Source organism: Catharus ustulatus, chromosome 3 (assembly GCF_009819885.2).
Source record: "Catharus ustulatus isolate bCatUst1 chromosome 3, bCatUst1.pri.v2, whole genome shotgun sequence".
NCBI lineage: Eukaryota > Metazoa > Chordata > Aves > Passeriformes > Turdidae > Catharus > Catharus ustulatus.
Window position 1 is genome coordinate 31,862,059 of NC_046223.1, and position 23,357 is coordinate 31,885,415.

The following is a 23,357-nucleotide window of genomic DNA, read 5'->3' on the forward strand; positions in this document are numbered from 1 at the left end:
AAATAAAGTTATCAAGAGGTTGAAACCTGTTCTTTATTTAACAAAAATTAAAATTAACACTATATACTAAGGAATCAGAAAAAAACCCAAAGTATAAGCAAAGATCTAAAAAGAAAATCTACATTCTTTAGCAAAAAAATCGATTCTTAAAATTCCATAATGAAAAAACACACAGCAATCATGAATACATGTATGTCTATGTGAGTGGCTATATTTTAATATGATCTACAAAAATAATTTTTAATAGAATTTTCTGAAATGTTGAAGTGAATTGACAAAAAAGATTATTTGAAATTTAATTCTAAATCACTTATCATCATAATTAAGTACCCTTTATACACTTAGCAAGGAAATGGTAAGCAACATTGTTTAAAATCTATATTTTTACCTGAAACATAAATGGTTCTGTGGCAGATGAAAAGTTCAGACTTTTTGACAAATGCTCTTCTGGATCATATTTCTTCATGTATCCCTTAATCATAACTGTCTTTGCAGTCCCCTGTTCTCCTATGAGCAAAACAGCCTGTAACAGATATTTAAACCACATAAGTAATATCAAAATATATATCTATATATGCATAACAGACCTATTTTTGAGAAAAGAATAGTTTCTGTGACTATTTTTAAATGCCATGTTTTTTGATAGGTCTTTCTTATCTCCATATGCACTGAGACCATATTTATTTTTCATACCACTTAGAGTCTCCAAGAAATTCCTTTGCAGAGTTAAAAGTGAAAAGAGGAAACAAGAATGTGCTAGAGGATTTTCTTCCAATTGCCAAACTTCTTCCAGTTTCTAGCACATCTGCTCTTTTAGTGGACATCAGCCTCTTCTAGTGGATGACCCTAAGAAGGTTTCCTGTAAATTTCTTCTTTTATATTTTAAAGGTTTGTTCATGCACAAAAGTAATCACAGAGGATGCATGTTAAGAAAATAAAATTAAACTAATATAATGATGCACCTGGGAAGCAATGACTAGACACAAGGATGACTTGTCTCCAGGATCTCAAGGATGACAAGGACGACAAGATGAAGAATGATTGTAACATCCAGTTACTTTTAAAGTAGTTTTCTATTTATTTTATGTGGTGGGTATATACTAAAATATGTAATCCTCTACTTACCTTCTTTTGTTTTGCAATTGTGTCTATCAAAAACTGAGTTCTGGTATTGTCAACATTTGGAACCAGAATAGACGCATAGTCTGGGACATGATCTGTTGGATAAACAAATTCCTGAACTCTATTACTCCAGTGCTCCCAAGCACCTGAAATGAGAAAAAAAAAAAAGAAAATAAATTAGTGGAAAATTTCATAATATTTTGATCATGCTCAATATGTTCAATATTTCATTAATACAATAATTTTTAAAATAGATATTATGGGTAGAATACTACAAAGTGTGAAAAGGGGTAAATGTTATCAAATTCATCTAAAATGCATCTAACAAAGGACATTTTTAGTCATGACCTGTAATTAGTCCACAATCCTATTAAATGTAGATGTATTTATTAAATGTATATATACTTATCTAAATAAAAACCCCAAAGAATGTTTACCTAGACACTAATTATCACACTGCTAGTGAAAAATTACAATACATGACAATATGGATGGCATATGTGTACACTAATTCAATGTTGCTGGCAAAAATAAAAATAATCTGAATACAAAAGAAACCGATTTCTTCAGAAGAGAACACATTCTGTCATAACAGGAAGTTTTTTGTGTCAAGGGTTGTGTGTGCTAGTTAAATTTTTGTTCTAGAAAACAGCACACTATTTGAAATATCAAGAATCAAAATATCTTACTATTCTTGTAATTCTATAACATTTCAGATTTATGATCAGTTATTAGACCTGAGTAATAATTACTAAGCAAAATTAAAATTATATTTTATTCCTTTAGCAAAGACTACCAGCTGTAAGAAAATTAAACATAACATAATATTAAGCTAAGCTGAACCAGCCTAAGCACAAATTATCTACAAATTGCAGGCTGGCTAAATTAATAGAAAAGCAGTTTGTAAGAAGGAAATTAAAAAGAAATAATAAAATGTTAGCAATGAGCACTCTATGTCTTGTCTCTGACTTCTCACATTCACAAATGTGCTGCCACTACACTGTCAGAAAACCTCAACTTATAGGACTGTATAATAAGGACTAAAACAGTAACAGGTTTAAAATGACAGTTTAAAAAACAATACTGGTTCTTTTTCTTACCACGATCATTAACATAAAACTCATACATCGTTTGATTGCTGTCACGAGGGATTTTTGGTAAGTCTAATTTATTATCATGAGCTCTAATGAAGGCTTCAAGTTTATCTCTACTGTCCAGCTCCAGAAGGGCACCTAAACTCCACATTATTGCAAAGTTGAATAATCTATGCAGACGTTGTGTAGCTGATTCACTAGGCTGTTCCTTCGATGGAATCAAGCCCTCCAGAAGATTAATAGACTGAAAATATTTTAAAATACGCATTTAGAAAATATTACAGAATCACTTTTTATTTACCTATACATGTATGCACATGAATTATTTATATATATTCAAAATGGAAATCAATACCAATTACAAAAAAAACCCAAGCATAAAACTCAGAACAACAAACCCAGTAAAATATATTACAGATAACTATATAGAACTGAACAAAATTTTCAAAATTTCTCAGGTAATTTTACTTAGGTAATCAGTTACCCTTTTAAATTATGCCTACAAAATAAATGTCATTTGTGAACTAGCGTAACAAAACTTTATAAGGGATTTTATATTATTCAGAACTCCAAGAATAGTTGAAGTCTAGCCATTTCTTTCAATTTCCAAGCATGGAAGATGTTTCAGCATCTGTCTGATGTATTTATCTCAATTATGGTACAATTTATGTATCCATCACAATAACTTCTCTTTTTTTTCATTTTAAAAAAAGAGATTCAATTATTCTATTATGTGATTGCTTCACTATGTTTCTATGGAACTAGAGTCCAGATTCTAGAAAAATAGTAACTTATTATCTACAATTTTGTGATATTGCTTATAAATTTGGATGTTTGACTGTCTTAGGTAACCCAGTTCATAATCCCTTTCTATAAAGGCAGTGTGTAGCATATTGTTTCAAAATACATCTTTTTAACAGTGAAACAGATTTTCAGACTTTATGTTGTCTTGCTCTTATACTTGGAGAGGAAAGTAATACAGTAACAAATACTTCTAATGCTTGCCCAGCATCTCCTTTGCAACAGCGGCCAGAAGTGGAAAAGAGTAAAAGAAAACAATCTCTCTTGGCTTGTAGTGGTGCTGGGGTAATACTGCCTGTTGGCATCCTCTTCAGCTTGTGACTTTCTGAACAAGACACACTTTTTCTGCTTTTATAATCCCATGTGTTTTTTTCTACCCTGAAAATAGCAAGCCTGGTCTTGAGCGTACATAAACTTTTATTGTCTATTACAACCTTTGGCAAGATGTCCCATAGGTCTGCTATTCATGGCATTGAACAGTTTGTTTTCTTCCTGTGTGAACTCCTTCATGCTTATCTTCACTGAATTTCATTTGCCATTTTATTACCTATTTATTCAGTCTCATAAAGTCTGTCTACAGTTCTTCATGGTTAGTTGTTTTGTCCTTAATACCCTGAATAATCTAGTATCATCAATAAATTTCTACACCTAAAACTTTTCCAAATTGTTTATGAACATTTTGAACAGCACTGGTCCCAGCAAAGGTGCCTCAGGAACAGTGATAACTTCTGTCTTTCCTGAGAACTGATAATCCAGTCACACATTTCCTATCATCCCGTATTGTTTATCTAGAAATTAAACTACTGCTGTGACTATTTAGCATCCACGTAAATGCCTGGTAAAAATTGATAACAAACACCTTTGATATTTCATGCAGACTATATCAATCAGATCTCCTTTAGCTACAAGTTTACTGACTTTTCCAACAGGCTCATAAGGCAGGATAACTCTAAACAAAACCTGGTGTTGACTCTACTAAGGTAAATTATATTTGTCTGCCTAATGAGTGGGCCAGAGGATGCACAAAGAGTTAGAAAGTCAGTGGAAATTACAAGGACGGAAGCAAAGGTGAGATCACATTTATATGAAGCCAATATAAAGCTGTCATACATGAATAGGTAACTTAAATTGTGAATGATAACAAAGGGCACGTAACCAGGTACATGTGCATGTTTGGATGAATATCCAAAACTGAGATTTGGAACTCAAATACAAGTCTGCCAGATGCAACTGCTTTGATTTGGTCATAATTTTTGAAAATGCATGCACTAAACAGAAACAGCACGTGCTGAATCTTGCAATTGCTAAGAGACATAAGACCAAACAAATCAGGAAAATGATAAAGGTAGAGGGCTTCTGCACAGAGACCATTTTAAGGCAAAGGTGGGATTTTAAGGCACAAGGAGGGTAAAAAATCTCTGGTGTCACTGACTCGTAGACATCACAAGCATGGGAGCCTGTTGAGAGTTATTTACTTTGTCACAGATGTGACAGAAGCTTACTAGATATTTTCATTCACACAAAGAAGCATTCAACATAGCTTAAATCAGGGAAGTATTTCCCTGCTTAAGCAGCATGAATAGAACACTGACTTGCTGGCGCTTTCTAACAAGTGCTAATCAAAAATAACAGAAACTTTTGATCACAGGAAAAAATCTTTCATGAAGACAAGCTCAGTTCAGTCAGAGGTTTCACAGATAAGAAATGTAGAAGAAAAATGATACCTCTCTCAAAAGTGCTGTGCATTGCACATCATAAAGTGGTTAGTTCAATTGTTTCTGCCTGGGGACTTTAATTCTAAAGATACTCCAATTGCATTTGATACTGCACAGTTAAGCTATCCAGCATTTACTGTGGCTATTAGTTTGCAGTAAAATACTTCACAGTCTTGAAAATCTGAAGCAAACTCTCTAATGAACAGCAAAAAGATATTGGGTGCAAATTCAGTAGTTTAACATTAAACCGGAGTGCTATCCACAGCATTACCTTGTCTAGACTCTTCAAGGGCACCACTGAATTTTTTATGAGCGTGTCAAAATAAAAGGGAGATTACATGGACAAATAGAAACTCTGGAAACTAGAATCTGCAGATGACAACAGATTCATAAACAAATCAACAGGAGATATGCAGTACAGGACTGAAAGTCTTGCAAAATCTGCCAAACACATATTTATATTATTAATAAATCACTGATATAATTTGGACTCCACTCAAGGTAGAATTCCAACTGAGAGGAAAGGAGAGAAAAAAATTACTACATTGACCTTGAAAGAATTGATGGACAGAATTACACCTATTATATCTGAAGATAAAAAGATAAATACAATTCTTCTTCTTTCTCTCTGCTGACACTGCCAGTAGAGATATAATTACCCTTACCACAATTTTTGGTACTAAAAGAACCAAAATTAATCCACTAGCTTATTAAACATATGCTTCTGGAAATTTACTGAAGCCTGCAAATTCCAGTCATTAGAAGACTATCCTAGGTATGAAGTAATACAGAGAAGAAAAATTTTCTTCTGTATATATTCACACTTCCTCTTATATTGCCCAAGAAACAAATATTGATTTCGAGCTTTTATTTTTGGGAGGCAATATCAAATGTTGTCCTTGCTATTTCTGCACTTTAACTATTGTCAGTCAATTCATGCAGACTCATCCAGTATCTGTTTTACCTGCATAATGTAGTTGCATTCCAGAAGCTCCATTTTGGGGTTAAGGTTTAGTTTCATATATGTATATGCTGGTTCAAAGATTCTGTCATACAAGCTTTGCAAAAGTTCAGCTTCTTGAGCAGTACGTTTTTTCAGCCATGCCTGAAAAAAGCATCCACAATAATGTTCTGTATAAAATGTATAGCAAGGTATAATAAGGAGTAGCCAGCAGTTATTATGTTACCTGCAATATTGGTCTCCAGCTGAGGACAGAAGAACTGATGAAGACCATACCCATTCGAGAAACTGTTGCTGGAGAGGCATTCTCGATGTTGTGAACCTCGAATAACAGTTTACAGGAAGGAGACATAGGAATCCGATCTCCATTTGCAAGAGTGAGGGTCTTGTTATCATCCAAAACTGAATTTAAATTCTCAATCCAGATTGCATCTACAGGACCATCTAAAACCAGAAACACATTTTCACCTGGAAAAATAATCAAAAGAGAGATGGTTCATATCACATTGCTGGAAAAACAAGAAAATGCGTGTACAAAAGATTGTTTGGTACTTAAACACCATATAAAAATTTATTTTATTTATTGTAATTTCCGCCATCTATATGGATGCTCATTACTGAATAAATTGCATACTTAGTTAAGAAAATATTTTTGGAACAACTGAGAGCAAATGAGGGCACAAATATACCTTTTTAGAGTTGAATATTTGGCTGGCTTGGCTGGCTACCAGATAGAAACTGTGCTACTCTCTCTCCCTACCCTCCCTCAACAGGACAGAGGGAGAGAATACAATGAAAATGTTTACGGGTTGAGATAAAGACCAGGAGATCACTTGACAGCTCTCATAAGCAAAACAGACTCCACTTGGAAAACATTATTTTATTGCAAATTAACAAAGATATGGATGATGAGAAGCAAAGACAACCACCTAGAACACCTTTACCCCACTCCATTTTCTTTCTCCAGATTCGACCTCTTCCTCCACAACCTAATTAACTCTTCCTTCTTCCTCCTCCTGCCCCAATCCTACTCCAGCAGAACAGGGTGGTTGGGGAATTTAGTAATTTTTGCTCAAACAAGGGTTCTTTGAGCAACTAAACAAGAGACATTAAATGTTCACAGCTCCTTCTCAAGTTAATGAAACCTATGCTCACTCCTCTGTTCTTAAAATCAGGTTATTTTTCTAATACTTGGAAATAAAAACATAGATGTAAATACCTATGTTTTGGCAATTAAATTTTAGAATTCTAGCTTCATTTGGAATTTTCTAATAGAGAAAACATAAGCATATTCAATGTAAGAAATTCAACTATCTTTTAAAATTAAGATCCTTCTAGGAAGGTTCCCTAGAAGAATTCCCTTTCTTTACCATATTTATTTGTTCAGATACTAATGAAACACTGTGAAAAGGAATTTCAGTATGCCAATCCTAAAATATTGAAATATAAATACGGGCAACCAAGGTATGTAAAACCATGTGAATAACATTATTATAAAGATAGTGCCATTAGAACAAGTTAGTCTAATTTATGATTTTTCAGCCTCCAAGTATCATATCTACACTGTAGAACTGAAGTGGCAAGAAAACAATCTTTCTTTTTTTTTAATGTAGAGATACTACTGAAATAATAAATCTTTAGTCTGGTATCCTTAAGAAGTGTAGTCTCATCTCATATGTTCTCTGTAGTTTTCCTCAAGAGGAACATTTGTGAATTCAATATGCTTTTTTCAATCTATAATTCAAGTATTTTTATGATACCAAATGAAAAGTATTTACATACCCTTTTTGGTTTTCAGTGTTTTCCTCCATAGAGTAGAAAAGATTCCATCTGTCCAGTCATTAGTTGCAGCATCTAGCTTTCCAAACATTTGAGGAGCAGTAATAGCCTTGGGGTTCATGCGCATTTCCTTATGAGGTTGGCCACATTCTGTGAGGGCTTTCATTAATACAGTTATGACCATTGTTTTTCCAGATCCACTAGGTCCAAGTGTCATCAACCCATGACGTACTAGATTAGTTTCATACAACTATAAACAAAATCAAAATAAAATATTTCAATTTAAAAATCAAAATAAATACATGCTTTAGAAAGATTTTTGCTTGCACTTAGTAGTAATTAAGATGTATCAGACATACAATTTATATGCTCAGGATTGAATTTAGCATGCATTTGCTGAATTCTAGTGTTTTGTGGAAGAGTACATAGCTTCAGTTCCTAATCTTTTCAGCACTAAGCAAGTTTACTATAAATGGTTCACAGAACTAAATCTTACCTCAGTTTATTAAAGCAATTGAAAATAGTGTTACAAGATCTGAAAAGGGATTTTCTGTATTACTCAAAAGGAAAAATTAGTAGTACCAAAACACTACTAATGCTACAGCAGTATGATTAATTACTACAGTGCTGAAATACCTGAGTGTATGAACCAAACATAGGGACTGCACTTTCTCCAGAACTGTGTACGGATTTAGTTTCAGGAGAGTTCTCTACTGGATTTTCTATTTGTCTTTTAATATTGGCATTAGGTTTGCTGTGGAAGTGTCAGTCTGCCTATACAAGTATGAATGAACTGAATGGCACAAAGCAGTGGTAGTCCTCCTGGGAGCCAAAATCTTATAAGATTAAGCATATACAACTTTTCCTCTGAAAGCTGAATAAAGGCTTGGGATGAAGATCTACAGGTTCCACAGTTGCAAGTCCCTTGCATTGGTCTTCCTTAGTATGGTGCACACACAACCTTCGGTTTTTCCCATTTTTGATGTGCAGGTTCTTGGGTAAGACAGTGGTCTAGCCATTGTTCTGACTCCTGATTGTGGAGAACATTTTAGGAAAAATGAAAGTTTTACCTGAACAAGCTTGAGATTCCATGGTGGATGGTTAACCAATCCTGCCTCTTCAACCTGATGAGCTACTGCAGCCTGGAGCACATCATAGGTACTACTGTCCAACTGCAACCCCGGGAAGAGATCATTGATAAGACTGAGAAACAAAGGTTCATCTTCATCTATCTGAAACAAAAAATGTTATTAAACATTTAAAGGATGTCTGTCCAAAGAACATTTCCAAATCAAAATTAGCCTCTGTTTTAAAAGTATTAGCAGTAATAACATACTTTCTAGCTACAGATGCTTACAGACAGCTAACAGGAGAGCTTGCCACAAAAATAGTGTTTTGAAAATGGCATCCACAAGCCATGCAAAAGAGAAATTCAGAATTGAAAGAAATTTCGCACTGAGTACACACTGGAGTCTATTTATAAAATTGATTTGTAAAACTCTTGCAACGTATATTGGAAAGAACATCCTATCTGGAAAGAAATCTTTAAAAGTCTGATTTAGTATACACTCATTATTCAATTTACTTGCAGTACAGTGGTCAGTCTGTGGATAAGAGAGGACACTGAAAGTCACATGCAGAGGTAAGCCACTATTAATCTATTTGAACCTTTGCATAATGAATAGTCCTTAAAAGTCTAATAAACTCTCTATGCTGTTTAATGACAACATGAAGGTTATCATGTTTCAATTTTTAAGGAAAATAATGTTTGAGATTTTTTTTCTGATCTCATACAAAACCCATTAAATATATATTAGGTTTGCCTCTACAAGGTGCTAAAATACTAAATAGATTCTTACCAGCTTAGAAAGATTCATATCTCTTAACCCTCTCATGACAATACTTAATTCCCCTTCAGTTGGCCTGGCTCTCTTTTGAGCTCCAAGAGTCCTCAATACTGAAAGGATATTCCTCAGACCAAAGTCATAATGGACCTAGAGAGTGGAAGAAGGCTTATGTATCAGTAACCAGTTCTCTAGCTTTATTTCATCAACATATCAAGCTTTACATGCATATAGTATAGTACAGTTGTCCTGCCTGGAAAACATAGCTAAAACAGGAATTGTTGCTTTTTTTTTAGGAATTATTCTGTTCAAATAAATGAAGGCTGATAAATTTGTTTTCAGGATGTGTGTCTGCTGTAAGTTTTTCTTTCCTAATTAAAATTTAATTGATTTCACCTTTTATCAATCCATATAGGAAAAAAATTATAGCTCTGAATAGCAGGGTTCTAAAAAACTAATTTTTCCATTCTAGACCATGTCTTTTCAAATAAGGCATCTTAAAGCACAGACTTCAGATCAAGGCAGTGCAATGGGGACGTGAACAATTTAAAACAAACTAGATGCTTCTCCTGTGGACTCCAGTCTCCAGTTTCCAACTACTTATCCTAGCCCTAGAAAATTCTTACAGAAAAATTACATGACTGTGATAAATTTTTTCTGGCCGACATGTTTAGGCAGAGAATCTCATGCAATAGCAACTAACTAAAACCATAATTTTTAACAAAAAAAGATGCATATAGAAGTTCATGGATTAATGTAGTAATTTACTCAGAAGTTTTATAGAGGTATTTGTTTAAATTAAATTTAAACTACTTCAATATTTTGCAAAAGGCATGGAAATTATGTTTCAGAAACAATCTACATAACCCAAAAAGTCAGAGGCTTTAGTATGTACATACAAAGACAAAGGGAATTCATAACATTACCTGCTTAGTGAGCTGCTCCTCGCAAAGTTTATAAAGAACAAAGAATTTCTTAGCCAAGACCACATTTTCAATAAATCCATAACTTGCAAGTTTAACCCTTATAATTATCTGAAATACAAATAGTTGTAGAAATTCTATTAGTTTCTCCTGAAGACAGGTCAGCAAATTAAAATACATCTCTTTCTTTCAGTTCAGTCAGGAGTTATACCTGTCTATCTGGAACCATCATTGCAACAGTTCTAAACTGAATTTTGAGATTTTCTGGTAGTTCTTGACGTCCAGCATATCCAGGATTCTAAATAAGAAAACATAATGTATCATTATTATTTGCAATAGTCAAAATGGCCTCCTTTTTATTGTTCAATTTAAAAAATGCAGGTATAAACACTTAGAGTAGTTTGGAGTTAGAAGACTTGCCTATCAATTATTGTAATTTTAATCTCCCATAAAGTAGTCTTGGATTGCCATCTGCCTTGGCAATAGGAAACATACACTTTAAAATTTCCTGCCCATGAAACTACAGGAAAGAGTTCTATGAAGCCTCAAGAATCCTATGGCAACAAGACACCATATTCTGAAAGTTAATATTACAGGAGATAGAAGAATTTTTACATATCAATGTAGGTACCCATTAGTCAAGACCTGTGTCCCTGAAAAATATTTCTCATATCTCCTTCCTTAAGTGAGTGTTCTTTTTCTCCCCCTACCACAGTATCTTTCTCATTAATACTGCTGAAGTATTAATACTATTAAACTACTACTATGTTAATATTATTAAAACATTAGTGAATTAATAATGCATTGTTATTGCACTATTAGAGATATGGTAGTAAAGCATATTAGTGTTTCAGTCCTCTCAGTGAGCACAGAGAATTCTGCAAGTTTGGTCAAACTCTTAGTCTGCATGGTGAATAGCATTACAGCAATGAAGGTACATAATTATGAACCCTTTCAATAATATTAAAGTTAAAATGAAGGGATGCCCTTCACAAATAATCATATTATTTTTGTATCGTGCACTTTAATCTAATTCTGTAGTGACATTATTTTATTAATAAAACCAGCTATTTTCACCTTGGCACTTAGCCTCTATGCAGTACAATTTCTCATTTCTTTGAAATTATTACTACACTCACCATAGTTAGGAAAATTCCAAACTCTGGATTTAAATCTACACAGTCTCCATCAGAAAAAATGAACTGCTTTTTTTTTTCTTTTCTTGCTGTTAAAATAATATAGATTTGTTGTGCTGCTACTGACAAGACAGGCAACTCAATTCGATTGAATTCATCAAAACATCCCCAAGATCCAGACTGTGCAAGACCTAAAACAGGGAAAGAAAAAACCAATTGTCTCTTGTCCTTCATGCTTATTTGAATAGCTGAACTAAATTACTTTTCCTGCAAGTAATTTTAAATCATATTAATTTTATTTATTGCCCTGTGGTCAAGGCCAATCTTCATCCAATCCAACTGACTGTTTCCATATCTGTCTGAATTATTACTAATTGATTTATACACAATGCTTAAAAGTGAACCAAAGTCTGAAAAAATATTATGATAAGTTGGGGCATTTGGTAAATATTTTTTTAAATCATTCTGTGAATATAGCATTTTATTATAGAGCACCATTCAATTATTTGAAAAAAGCAGTACTGTTAGTCTAAAAAATTAAAAACAAGTGACTTACAGTTACAAAACACTAGTCCTAAATGTCACCAAAAAATGTCACTGTTTTTATTTGACCATTTTAAGTCCACACTAAAAAAGTTCTCATGTAATAGTACAGGATATTAACAACATTCGAAGTGTGGATATGTCTATGAAAGAAAGAGAGAAGCTCAGAGAAAGAAAAATAAATGAAAAAAGAAATCTAGAAGTACTATATTAATAACAAGAATATTTTTTGCATATTATTATTTTTACAGTTGCCTAATTTCTGTTTGGAAAAGTAACATGTATGTAGCAGCACTTAAGAGAATAGCTTTTCCTTTCATAATGTTTTATAAGAAAGTTTCTAACAGCATTTTTTCACAAATGATAGTAAATGATATTAAAGTACCAGCAAGCCATGTTTTTCTTTCATGTATACTGAAAGCTTGCTATTTAATTTTTAATAATTTATGCAAGTCATTCAGAGTTTATTCGTGTTGTGCAGTTAAGGCTAAATCACTTTAGAGACACTCTGTCATGAATTTCGTCACTCAAAGATTTTCTAAAATTTTAATGACTTTCAAATGGGCAATATGTTTATAAACCCACAGCTTTAGCCACTTTTATGCCTCTTACTTCCAATACATAGAATACCATTACTCTGAAAAATAAGCTGGCAGAAATCTCGAGAAGTTCAAGTCCCGTACTTAGAATAACCCCATGCAGCAGTACAAGCTCTGTGCTGGCTGGGTTGCAAAGTAGATTTGCAGAAAACGACCTGCTGCTCCATTTAACAACTAATTAAGCATGAATCAGAATTATGCCCTTGTAGCAAGGGAAGCCAGCTGCATACTGGGCAAGAGCGTAGCCTGCAGGGTGAGGTGTATCACTGTTCACCTCTATTTGTGAGATAGCAGCTGGAGCACCACCCTCACTTGGGGGTTTCCCAGTAGGGGAGAGACATGGATGCATTTGCATGAATGCACCAAGTGGCTGCTGTGATGGTCAGTGGCTGGAGGGAGGACAGGACACAGCAGGAGTGGCTGAGAGAACAGCATTTGTTGAGCCTGAAGAGAAAGAAAAGGGAAAATCCCATTGCTGTTGAATAGATAATAGGAGGCACCGAGAAATTAGAGTCAGGCTTATTTCAGAGGTGCAGAGGAAGAAGAGAAGACAATGGACAAGTGTTTCAATGTGGAAGATTCCAAGCCAGAGGAAGTATGAAAAAATGTGATAATGAGAACAATCAAAACACCTGAGCGGAGGTGTTGCAGAACATCCATCCCTGGAGAGCATCAAAACCCAACACAAATAAGTTATTGAGTGAGCACCCTGCCCTACCTTCACCTGCTAAATGACCTGTGGAAGTCTCTTCTATCCTACAGGAAGAAATCTTACCTTTGAAAATCCTGCCCAAACCTCTGAAGTCCATTTGATCAGAGCAGTTAAAGACTACTACGTATTTTCCCAGAGCCTTTCCCATGTCTTTTGTTGTTTCTGTTTTGCCAGTTCCAGCTGGTCCTGCTGGAGCTCCTCCCATGTTCATTCCCAAAGCTTGTGCTAAAGTTATATAGCACCTACAAATATTAATTGATGTTACTCTATTAAATTATATTGAAGATGTAAATGCATATATATAAAATACAGATCAAGTTATGCAATAGATTCTACATTGAAATGCTAATTCTTCATAAAGCAATTCCATAGATTTCAGTGCAAGAAGTTCAGAGAGGTAAAAGACACAAAATACATTTAAACATGACTTATAAAAGAAAAAAAGAACAGCAAATTAAACAAACAACAAAAGAAACAAACCCTGGTGTTAAGAAGCTGAAAACTCAATGCACATCCCATAAAGGTATTTCTCATTAACTTTTCTGGCAGCCATAAAGAGCACATTCTGCTATTGAATTCTGCTATGTCATCATATTTTGCAGCATCCTAACCAGTAATCATGTTACCTTTGACTAAATCCTCAAGTGTGAAAGGATAAGGATATATGGATGGCCCCTGCCCGTGTCATGGGTAGGAAATAATTACAATTCTAGGGAAAAAAGGACCCTAAGTTTTATCCTTTTTTTTTTTTTTTAAGTCTTAAAAGGTCTAGACTGCAGTTTTACTTATATAAAAGTCTTAAAAAATCTTAGTTATGATTTTCACTTATGGCAAGGCATGGATGAGTAATGCTAAAGGAATTATGCAATGGGCTACCTCCACTGTCAAATCAACAAAGTTTGGAAGCATTCTAACTGAAATATTTCTGGTTTTAATCCATACTTGAACATAGTTTTATAACTAACTGGTTCCTCAATTTAGTTTGAATCACTGTAATTTATTAGGCACAACTTACACTACAGAAGCTTTCTTGCTTTTTATACAATAAGAAACTCTGAGGTGACAGGAAGGCTTTCTTTCTGCCGTTCTACTTCAATCAATTTTAGGGCAGAGTTTGACAATTTTACACCAACAATACTCAGTTGTTGATGGCAATACAGTTCACTGCAGAAATCTACTTAACTTTCCATGTCATCACAATAGCAGCTCTACCTCTTCTGGAGAAATCAAGGTATTTAAAAAGCCATAGAAGCACATCGATATCAAAGTAAATTATTTTAGGTGGGAAGTTGTTTTTATTTCCTCAGGGGATATTTTTGCAACTGAAGTATCTCTTGGTCTTCTATTTTCTCATTTGGTTAAAAGTGGCATCTCAAGAAAGGATCGAATAGAGAAAGAATTTGGACAAGGAAGGAAGCAAAGAAATTCCCAAGAGGAATTTGAAATAAAATGACCCTTTATTTGCCTGCCTACTTCTGGATACAGAAGAAGGAAGGTGAGTGCTTACAGCTTTTTGTTAGACTTTCAAAGAAGCTACAGAAACTTAAGAGATACTCTTACTACAAAATTTGAAATATTTGACCTAATCTTCTCTTTAGTATATTGATAAACTGTACGTTACTATACAACTTTAAAACAATTAATTTCTGTTATTAAATGTTCTTTTAAAGACTGGGCAGTGATAAAGGAAAAAGAAAAGTGTACAGATTAGTGAGACTCTATTTCACATTTTCTAAAAGAGTATATTAAGCAAATATGTTTCATGAATGATCTTGCCCACACAGGACTTAACTCAGATTGGATCTCTTTAAAGATAAATGTTAAATAAACACTATAGATATTAAAAGTACTCCTTATCTATAATTGCTTTTCTAACCTGTCTGTAAGAGGTGTTATAACGAGACGATCAGTGCAACCCAGAAATTCATTTTGGTAAACAAAATCAACATCTGTAATTGCTACAATGACCTGATCATAATCCTCTTTATAGTAGAATCTAGACTGCTTTAACCACTCAAAATCAGTCGGTGATTTGATGTTCATTTTTACCTTCAAAGAAAGTAAAAATATGTGTTATAACCAAGCATCTACACTTAATGCCTTTACTAACTTATTTGTATGCAAATAATGAGTGATTAAATTATAATTATTCAGATTAAAGTTCCTGTGTAAGTAAACTTAAACACAATATGATAACATGTTCAGATGTATGCTAAAGTAATATTAAAGAATGTCCAGATTGCTTAACACCATCACCCCAACATCTGTGTTATCAAATAAATCTTAAACTGCTTTGGTAGGGCAGTCCACTTTTCACATGAGAATGCAAGTATGTGTAGTACAACTACTTTTCAAAGGAAGGAAATACTTTGTTTTGTCTACCAAAAAAAACCTCTATAGGAAGACATGGAAAATTTAAATATTCTAAGAAAAGTGTAAACATTTGGCAGAAACATTTAGTTGACAGAACTAATTAATGTTATTCTAGTTTAGGCAAAATTGTATTCTTTTTACTGTGGTGAAATTATGGACATCTTTCTCTTATATATGCATGTACATGGAAGTGTGGCTACCACTATATAAAAGAAAGAGTATTATGATAGAAAATGCATTTAGTTGTCAGAAATAAAAATCTATACTTTACCAAATCATCAAAAATATCACGCTGATGCACATGAATGGTAATAAGTGTTTCAAATTTCACTCTCTCAAACTTGGAAAGATCTTGTGTGGTCTGGCCAATCAGTGTATTCAAAATATCCAGAAATCTAGCATTGGTTACATCCATGATTTTTTTGTCTTCCTTAGCATTGCGTAGCGCTTCTTCTCCATCACGTGTCCACAATATTTGAACTCCCAGTAATCCAACCTAAAAATGTAATATATGAAAAATATAAAAACTAATCACTTGTTGAACTCTAGCTGTGTTACAGAAGGCTTAATTATAATAGGAATGATAAATTATGGCATAGACAGTTCCAAAATATCATTATATCCAACATGAATCTATCTCACCAGGACACCATGCCTGAATTAATTGGCTCTGCTGCACATCCTGCTGAGAAAACATTTTAAAATTTTACAATAATTTGTATCTCACATAGTGAGATAGACTCAAACTAAGGACTACTGTCAGTTTCCCTTCTAATCTGTTAGAGGACTCCAGTAATACAAACCTAAACTGGCTCTGGGGGAAGAAGACCTTCTGAAAATTTTCCACTGCCAATTTGTAACTAATTAAAGAACATTAAATTGCTGTGAATTTTCACTGACCATGGGATGGCTTGCCTTCTAACATTCTGTCATGCCTGGAGTACAGCCTGGAGCACACTGAACTACAAGGTATTTTGCTTCCAAATAAATCTAGAGAGTTATAGGATGTTGTACATAAATTACTGTCTCAGATTGGTTTTGATTTACAATACCCACAACAAGACAGACAAGCACTGTATCCCTTTATTACTTTTGTTACCCACATTTCTATATTCACAAAGCACCAAGCCCTAAAAATTTTACTCAAAATATCTTTCTACTTTTCTGGCTCCCTATGCCTGTAGTGAGCTCAAGGTTACAGAGTTTGTGCATTAGAAGATAGCCTGATGATTTTAAATGGTGAGTTATCATAGGTAGAGTCTAAAAAAAAAAATTTTAGAATGACCAATTAGTCAAAGGAAAACAAAAATTAAATTAAATTAAATAAATATTTGGTTGTGACTACTTCAAGCTATCTATAACAGCAGCTTCTGAGCCAGGAAAAAGGTAGTTTTGTTATTTTGCCCAACTTCTTCTCTCTTCTTCTACAAAGCTGTTCTTTGTAGAAATTTGTTCGTCAAACCATTTCAACACAAACAATTTTTTGAACATAAGAATTTAGCAAGATGTGAGAAAAGATCTTTGCAGATGGTAGTAAAGCCACATCAAAATGTCTGACATGAAACATTATTTGTTTAAGGTAGCGAAAATTTCCAAGTAAATACTGCTGAGACATCCAATTACACCATAAATACAGCTTTAGGATAATTCTATTAAATATTTAAATGTATGGATGTTTTTTAAAATAGCAACATACTGGCCAGTTTTAATATCTGCAGAATTTTTATTAAAAATTACACCTAGCACTGTACCAGTCAGCAAATTACAGATTCAGAATTTATATAGGATAGGAAACAGTTCATTAATTTTTAATGAAATTTATCAATTATCAGTAGATGGAGGAGTTTCTAGAATCATTCAACATGGTCTTGTATTAGGACTGCATTATCATAGTGACAAATATATGAACTATAAATCTTGTAAATTATGAGATAAATAATCATAATCATAGCTCTTGCAATCTTAAATTAGGAGAGAAATCAATCTACCCGTGCAATTTTATTTGCAGTTGAAAGGGATTCAAAATCCATTACAGAAAATATAAACTCTATATTCTCTAAGAAAACTAAAAAAAACTAAATTTAAAACAGATGACAAGAAAAAATGTTATGCTATATACTGGATATCAAAATCAAAGTGATTTAGGATTACCTTCTACTGACCAGATCCTTCCCCTTGTTTCCCCTATAAAAACTTCCTCATACAGGCAATCCCACATGCTCTTTGCCTTCCACCTGGTCCCAGACACAACCCAGACTGCACACACAGGTCCACATCTCCTATTCTTACCTGGGCTGGGAATTGATTAAGAAAACTCAACAACTGATATCCTGGGTCACTAATATGGTAAAATGCTGCCCTAATTATGCCATGCAATGACTTCTGCTGCATTTGCAATAAAATCTTCAACCAAATTTCTACTGGTCCTTTTGCAAGCACTGGAGTGTCCAACTGTAAAATTAATGAAAATGAATGTATAAAATAGAACATGTTTACCAACCTGTTCACGAATATTGGTTACTACATAGTTACTAAATTTCTATTCATGAGAGCTACAGATTTTACTTCAATTAATATCCAAACAATCTATTTAATGAAGACATATTCTAGTCTTGTTAACAACAATCCTTGAAATATTTATTTGTAATTAACAATAATTCACCTTAATACATCTTAAATGTTCAATAATATAATTATTTATCTATTAATGTTTCTAGGAAAAAAAATCAGATAATTACTGAAATTTTTTCTCCTTCTCTTGATATGACTGCCAGTATGCGATCATAATCCTTCGGGTGAAACTCTACTTCATTTATGTTGTCAGATATGGAAGTCAGATGTGGCTGTAAGGATAATTCAGGAGTTATTCAATGTAAATATTCAGCAGTAGCAAACAGAAAAAAAAAATCTCAAATGAGGTTATCCTGCAAAACTCATCTGAACCTACAGATGAATTTCTGGCCATCTGTGGGTAACAATTACACAACAGAAATGGCTGTGTATAATTTTATCTCTGTCTACTGTATTATTACAGTTTCCAGAGATGATCTAGCAGACATCAACTGGCTTATCTCAATCAGTCCTCAGTAACAATCCAGACTAGCTGTAAGAATTTTGCAATATGCAAAGCAGGAAAGCCTCACAGGGTCCTTTCACTAGTTTAGTTGGGAAAGAAACCACCAGCAAATCACTTGATCAAACCATGTTCTAGTGCTCTGAATTCTGAAGATGGTTTTGAATTACAGGTATTCATTTCATATTTTGTTAAAGAATGGAGAGAAAGAAACAAAATTCTTTTTCCAGCAAAATTTATAAAAAGAAAATGTTTGCATCTGATTTTTTTAAATGCTCCTCCATATTCTAATTTTTTATATAAGTAGGAAAAAATAATTAAGTTCATACCTGGATTGTATGAGAATCACTTGCTTGCCCAAGAATTTCAACAAGTGCAGGATCAGAAATAAAAAAGAATCTTGGAAACAGCAGTCTTTTCTTCTCTAAATATCTTTAAAATTGAACAAGAGTTTTATTAAACTATTTCAGGTTGTAATTTTTTCTATATAGGGGATTAAGTAAGTCTGTAATACAATTAATGATTCATACAAGCTATTTAAAATATAGTAAAGCAGTAAAAATCAAACAATCCATACCCTGTAAGTGATTTCTGACATACTTCCAACTGCTCATGTAGGTAAGGGAGAAGTTGTTCCATAGTATCATCTCCAACACAGCAGGCAATTACATTTGCATTTTCATGAGCTCGTTGCATTATTTTTACCCATGATTTGTCGATATTCTGAAAACGCTTTGCTTCCTAGATATAGGAAAACCGAAGCATAATCTGTTGGAAATTATTGCACAGAAAGCTTTCAGTACACAATATTAGGCAAGCATTGTAAAGTTTACCTGGGGTAACTCTTTGGCAATATCTCCCGCCACAAAAACAGCTTCAAGATAAATCCAGAGGTTCTGCACAACCAGCCATTCTTCAATTATGTGTGAAGAGGTGCTTAGTTTAGAAACCCAGCTCTGAATTTGCTTTTTAAATGCTGTATTATATCTAAAAGGGAAGAGGAGCATAAACTATTTAATTCTAAATAAAGCTATTATAGGATAATAGCTTTATTTGACTATGGTGAAAAATCACAAATCAAAAATTTCACTTAGAACAAGAACAATATTATGGAAAGATTTTAGCAGGTTGGTTACATTCAAGTATATTGAGATGAAAGTTGTCTCAATTGAATGTGCATGGAAGTCTCTCTCATACAGATGCTTTTAATTAGGCTTCGTAATACTTTGTTTCATTAAAGAACATTTAATTCATGCCATACATGAACAATGCCAAGTACCTATTGGACAATAGAGAATCCAGAACCATTAAACTGTCCTCCATCATTATCATAATTTCTGTTGATTCAATTCCCTTTAACAGTAACTCTCCTCTTGCTTTGAATTGTGCAAAGCTCAGACTTTGAGCTGCCCAGGTGTCAGCTACTTGCAACAGTTTGGCTTCTATATCCTTTTCCTTCATAGCAGATATGCATATATCCTACAAAGAAAGAACCACTTTTTAGACTCTCCAATGCTATGAAATTGATTTCTGAATACTGCACATCCAGTCACAGAATATTAAAAGTGTAGATATCACACTGCAAATCCTACTCACTCAAATTACTTGTATGGATAACTGAAAAAAGTGCTTTTGGAAATGGATGGATATATACTTTCTGTGGCTTCACATTTTGTTATTTTTATGTGAAAAAGATTTTTGGATCATAATTTCTACAAGGCTGAGGAGGGGTAGTGATTAGACCCATCACCAGACGAACTCTGACTCTTACCACATTTCAGTTTATAGAATCACAGAATCTAAGAATAGTTTAAATTGTAAAGGTCAAGTCCAACATTCTATTCAAATCAGAGTTTAATACAAAATTAAGCAGATCACCTTGGAATGCTTCCATATAAATCAAGTAAAAATATAATAAGTTTTTGCATATGGATTTACCATTTACTCCACTAAGTTTTCACATGTTGTATAGGGTGGTTTTTTTAAGTTGTGTGGTTCAAAAGAAGCCATAATAATCTAAAAGAAGCCTTAATATTAAATATTATTAAGCATGAAGTCCTCATCTAAAATTTCTGATTTATCTACAAAACTATAAAGCAGTAACAGAGTAAAAATTTAGATACCATGGCCATTTAAAGTTTTGGTTAGAGATTTTTTCCTGTTTAAAAAGAGCTAAGAAAATAATAAAAAATAATGGTAGTAGTAATGTAAAGAAATGACCTAAAAATAAGCTGCTACCTCTATATTTGCTGACATAGTTAAGAGCTTCTAAATAAAACACAGATTGTTTTAAACCAATGTGGTCTTTTGAGATTCAAGGACTTTAATGAAGTAATTTTTTTAAAGAGAATAACCATTTATAAGCAAACACATTATTTTTGCTGACAATATAAAATGAACAAGGAGGGAAAAACATATGTACCTACCTCAATATCTTCTTTATTTTTAAGTATTGGAGCTTCCATGATGTTTCGAAGGCAAAAGGTCTCAGATTCTACATCAAAGTGATGTCCTGTTGTTTCAGAAATACGATCCCAGTGTCTTTGCTTCATTGCTTTGTCAGACATCATTTCCAGCAAAGAACAACACTCAATAAAATCCTCAATTCTTTTCTTGAGATCTGAAAATGCTTGCCAGTGGTGGAGGCCTTTTGGTAGTCTACGGCACCTGCAGTTATATTAAAGTGATACACTAGTAAATGCCCTTCTGTCAAAATTGAATTGTTTAAAAAAGACTGGATTGTATTAATGTCAACACTTTCTATGTCAGCTAGCCTACCTGTTTAAGAAAAACTAATACAAATGCCCTACTTAAAATCATAATATTTAATAGTCTCAAATACAGATATTTTCCCTGAAAGAAAATAAAAATGACTGTTGTTTTCATTAAAACATAGTTACCTCTCTATCAGAAACTCTTCATTGGAAAAGAAAAAAATAAAGAAAAAAACAGTTAAATTAGTTAAATTTCACATATGAAATCTTTGTACAAGTATAATATTTATTTCCATTTAATGCACATGGCACTTACACAAATTCGGAGACAGACATGAAAATGGGATAAATATGACTGCCTCTTCCACTTTTGGTTAGTGGTTCTGAAATCCTTCACTAATGAAAATTATATACTTCTAATGACGAAGAAAGTCTGAGAATAGTTAAATAAATATCCACCTCTTTTAACACACTTTTAAACAATCAACACTCCAAGAACCGAGCAGGTGATCTACCACAGGAATGCCTATTGCAAATGGTAAAGTATATCCTTATCAGGTAAAGCCATAAATCCTTGGCTTTGCCTCCTTTACCACATATTTCTCTACCTCCCACTGATACGATTTCATATTCCCAGTAATCAGGAACAACACAGTAGCATGCATGTGGCTTAGAGCTATGTCAGTGCTGGGTGGTTGTCAGGATGTCCGTGTTGGTCAGCTCCCTGCTTGATGTCAAACTGGATGTTTAACACCTGTTTGTGCCTGTTATTCTTGTATGCAAAACTTAAAATCAATAGGATAATCATCCCAGTCAAAGAACTTAGCTTTTGCAAATAAAATTTCAGTCCCCCTAACTTTGGTTTAGCTAGTGAGATCAGCACTTCAACTAATCATATGCCCTTCAGTTATCAAAGCTACAGGTAAAAGGCTGCTTAACTAGAAGTATGGTGTGATTTCATTTCTTCTTGAATAATCTTATTGTTTACAATAAGCCTTATTCATGAAGGTTTTGATAAGTATATCAATGGCTTTGCTGAACTCACCTAAATGTTAATGCATTTACCATCTGCAACTACTACTAGGTTAAACATACCTGTTTTGATACTCCGTAAGTTCATTAGTGATTTTTTCAATATCTATCTCTGTCCAAAGTATGTCATAGTAACCATTGATAGTGCTTATTACAGTATCATATAATCCATACAATTTCTGAAGCAAGTTTAATTCCTTCCTGGGAAAAAAGAAGCAATTATGTCAATAATTTCAATCAGCTCTCTGGATATCTCACAATATTTAAATACATGATATATGAAATAATAATACAAAAATAGAGGTAGACAATTCGACTACTTTACTTAACGTAGGAAAGAATACTTCATCAAAAAGAATCCACAAAAAAGAGTAGATGGTTCTAAGGACCTAATATCTACAGTAAATATATTGGAAGAAATTTTGCTTTTGCCCAGTTCTCCAAAACCCTCATTAGTCCAAAAGAAACTTAAGTTACATGCTCTGAGCTGGGTCTGCAGTGCAAAGCAGAGCATGGCTGGTGCGAACAAACTGTCAATTTACTTGGAAGTGCTCTCTGAATCTGAACTAAAATTCTGACCTAAAACCAGACAGAAACAGAGAGATCCTCCTCTGGTGTGAATCATGATCAAACTATTGAAATGGCTAATGCAAAAACTTTAGAATCTGATTATCATTTGTACAGCTGCTCAAAAAATTCAGACTTCCATAAAAGCTGTAGTTAAATTCTTCTTGTATCACAATAAAATGACCTTTCCCTGCATTTTCTTCTTCACTTTTTACCGTATCCTAGTATATAAATACATATTTTTGCTTCTATTTATGGTTAGAACAGGGCATATTGATCCTTTATACGGTATTTATACACAGTAAAATCGTCTGGTATCATTCTGTTACAATAATAAATAAATAATATTTTTAAAATTAACAAATTCAT

The 23,357-nt window shown here is 33.4% G+C and overlaps 1 protein-coding gene across 1 annotated transcript in view; it reads right to left on the bottom strand.

Annotated features, from left to right (window-relative positions):
• Positions 1–23,357, bottom strand: part of DNAH8 (dynein axonemal heavy chain 8) — a 113,307-nt gene that overhangs the window by 49,018 nt on the left and 40,932 nt on the right. Inside the window, 22 exon segments of the mRNA XM_033053827.1 lie at positions 389–523; positions 1,126–1,268; positions 2,223–2,460; positions 5,697–5,837; positions 5,920–6,161; positions 7,476–7,722; positions 8,543–8,704; positions 9,332–9,466; positions 10,243–10,350; positions 10,451–10,537; positions 11,379–11,566; positions 13,293–13,471; positions 15,106–15,278; positions 15,874–16,098; positions 17,892–18,053; positions 18,341–18,445; positions 19,005–19,107; positions 19,253–19,416; positions 19,509–19,662; positions 19,955–20,154; positions 21,102–21,342; positions 22,485–22,622. Of these exon segments, the coding sequence (XP_032909718.1) occupies positions 389–523; positions 1,126–1,268; positions 2,223–2,460; positions 5,697–5,837; positions 5,920–6,161; positions 7,476–7,722; positions 8,543–8,704; positions 9,332–9,466; positions 10,243–10,350; positions 10,451–10,537; positions 11,379–11,566; positions 13,293–13,471; positions 15,106–15,278; positions 15,874–16,098; positions 17,892–18,053; positions 18,341–18,445; positions 19,005–19,107; positions 19,253–19,416; positions 19,509–19,662; positions 19,955–20,154; positions 21,102–21,342; positions 22,485–22,622 (3,670 nt within the window).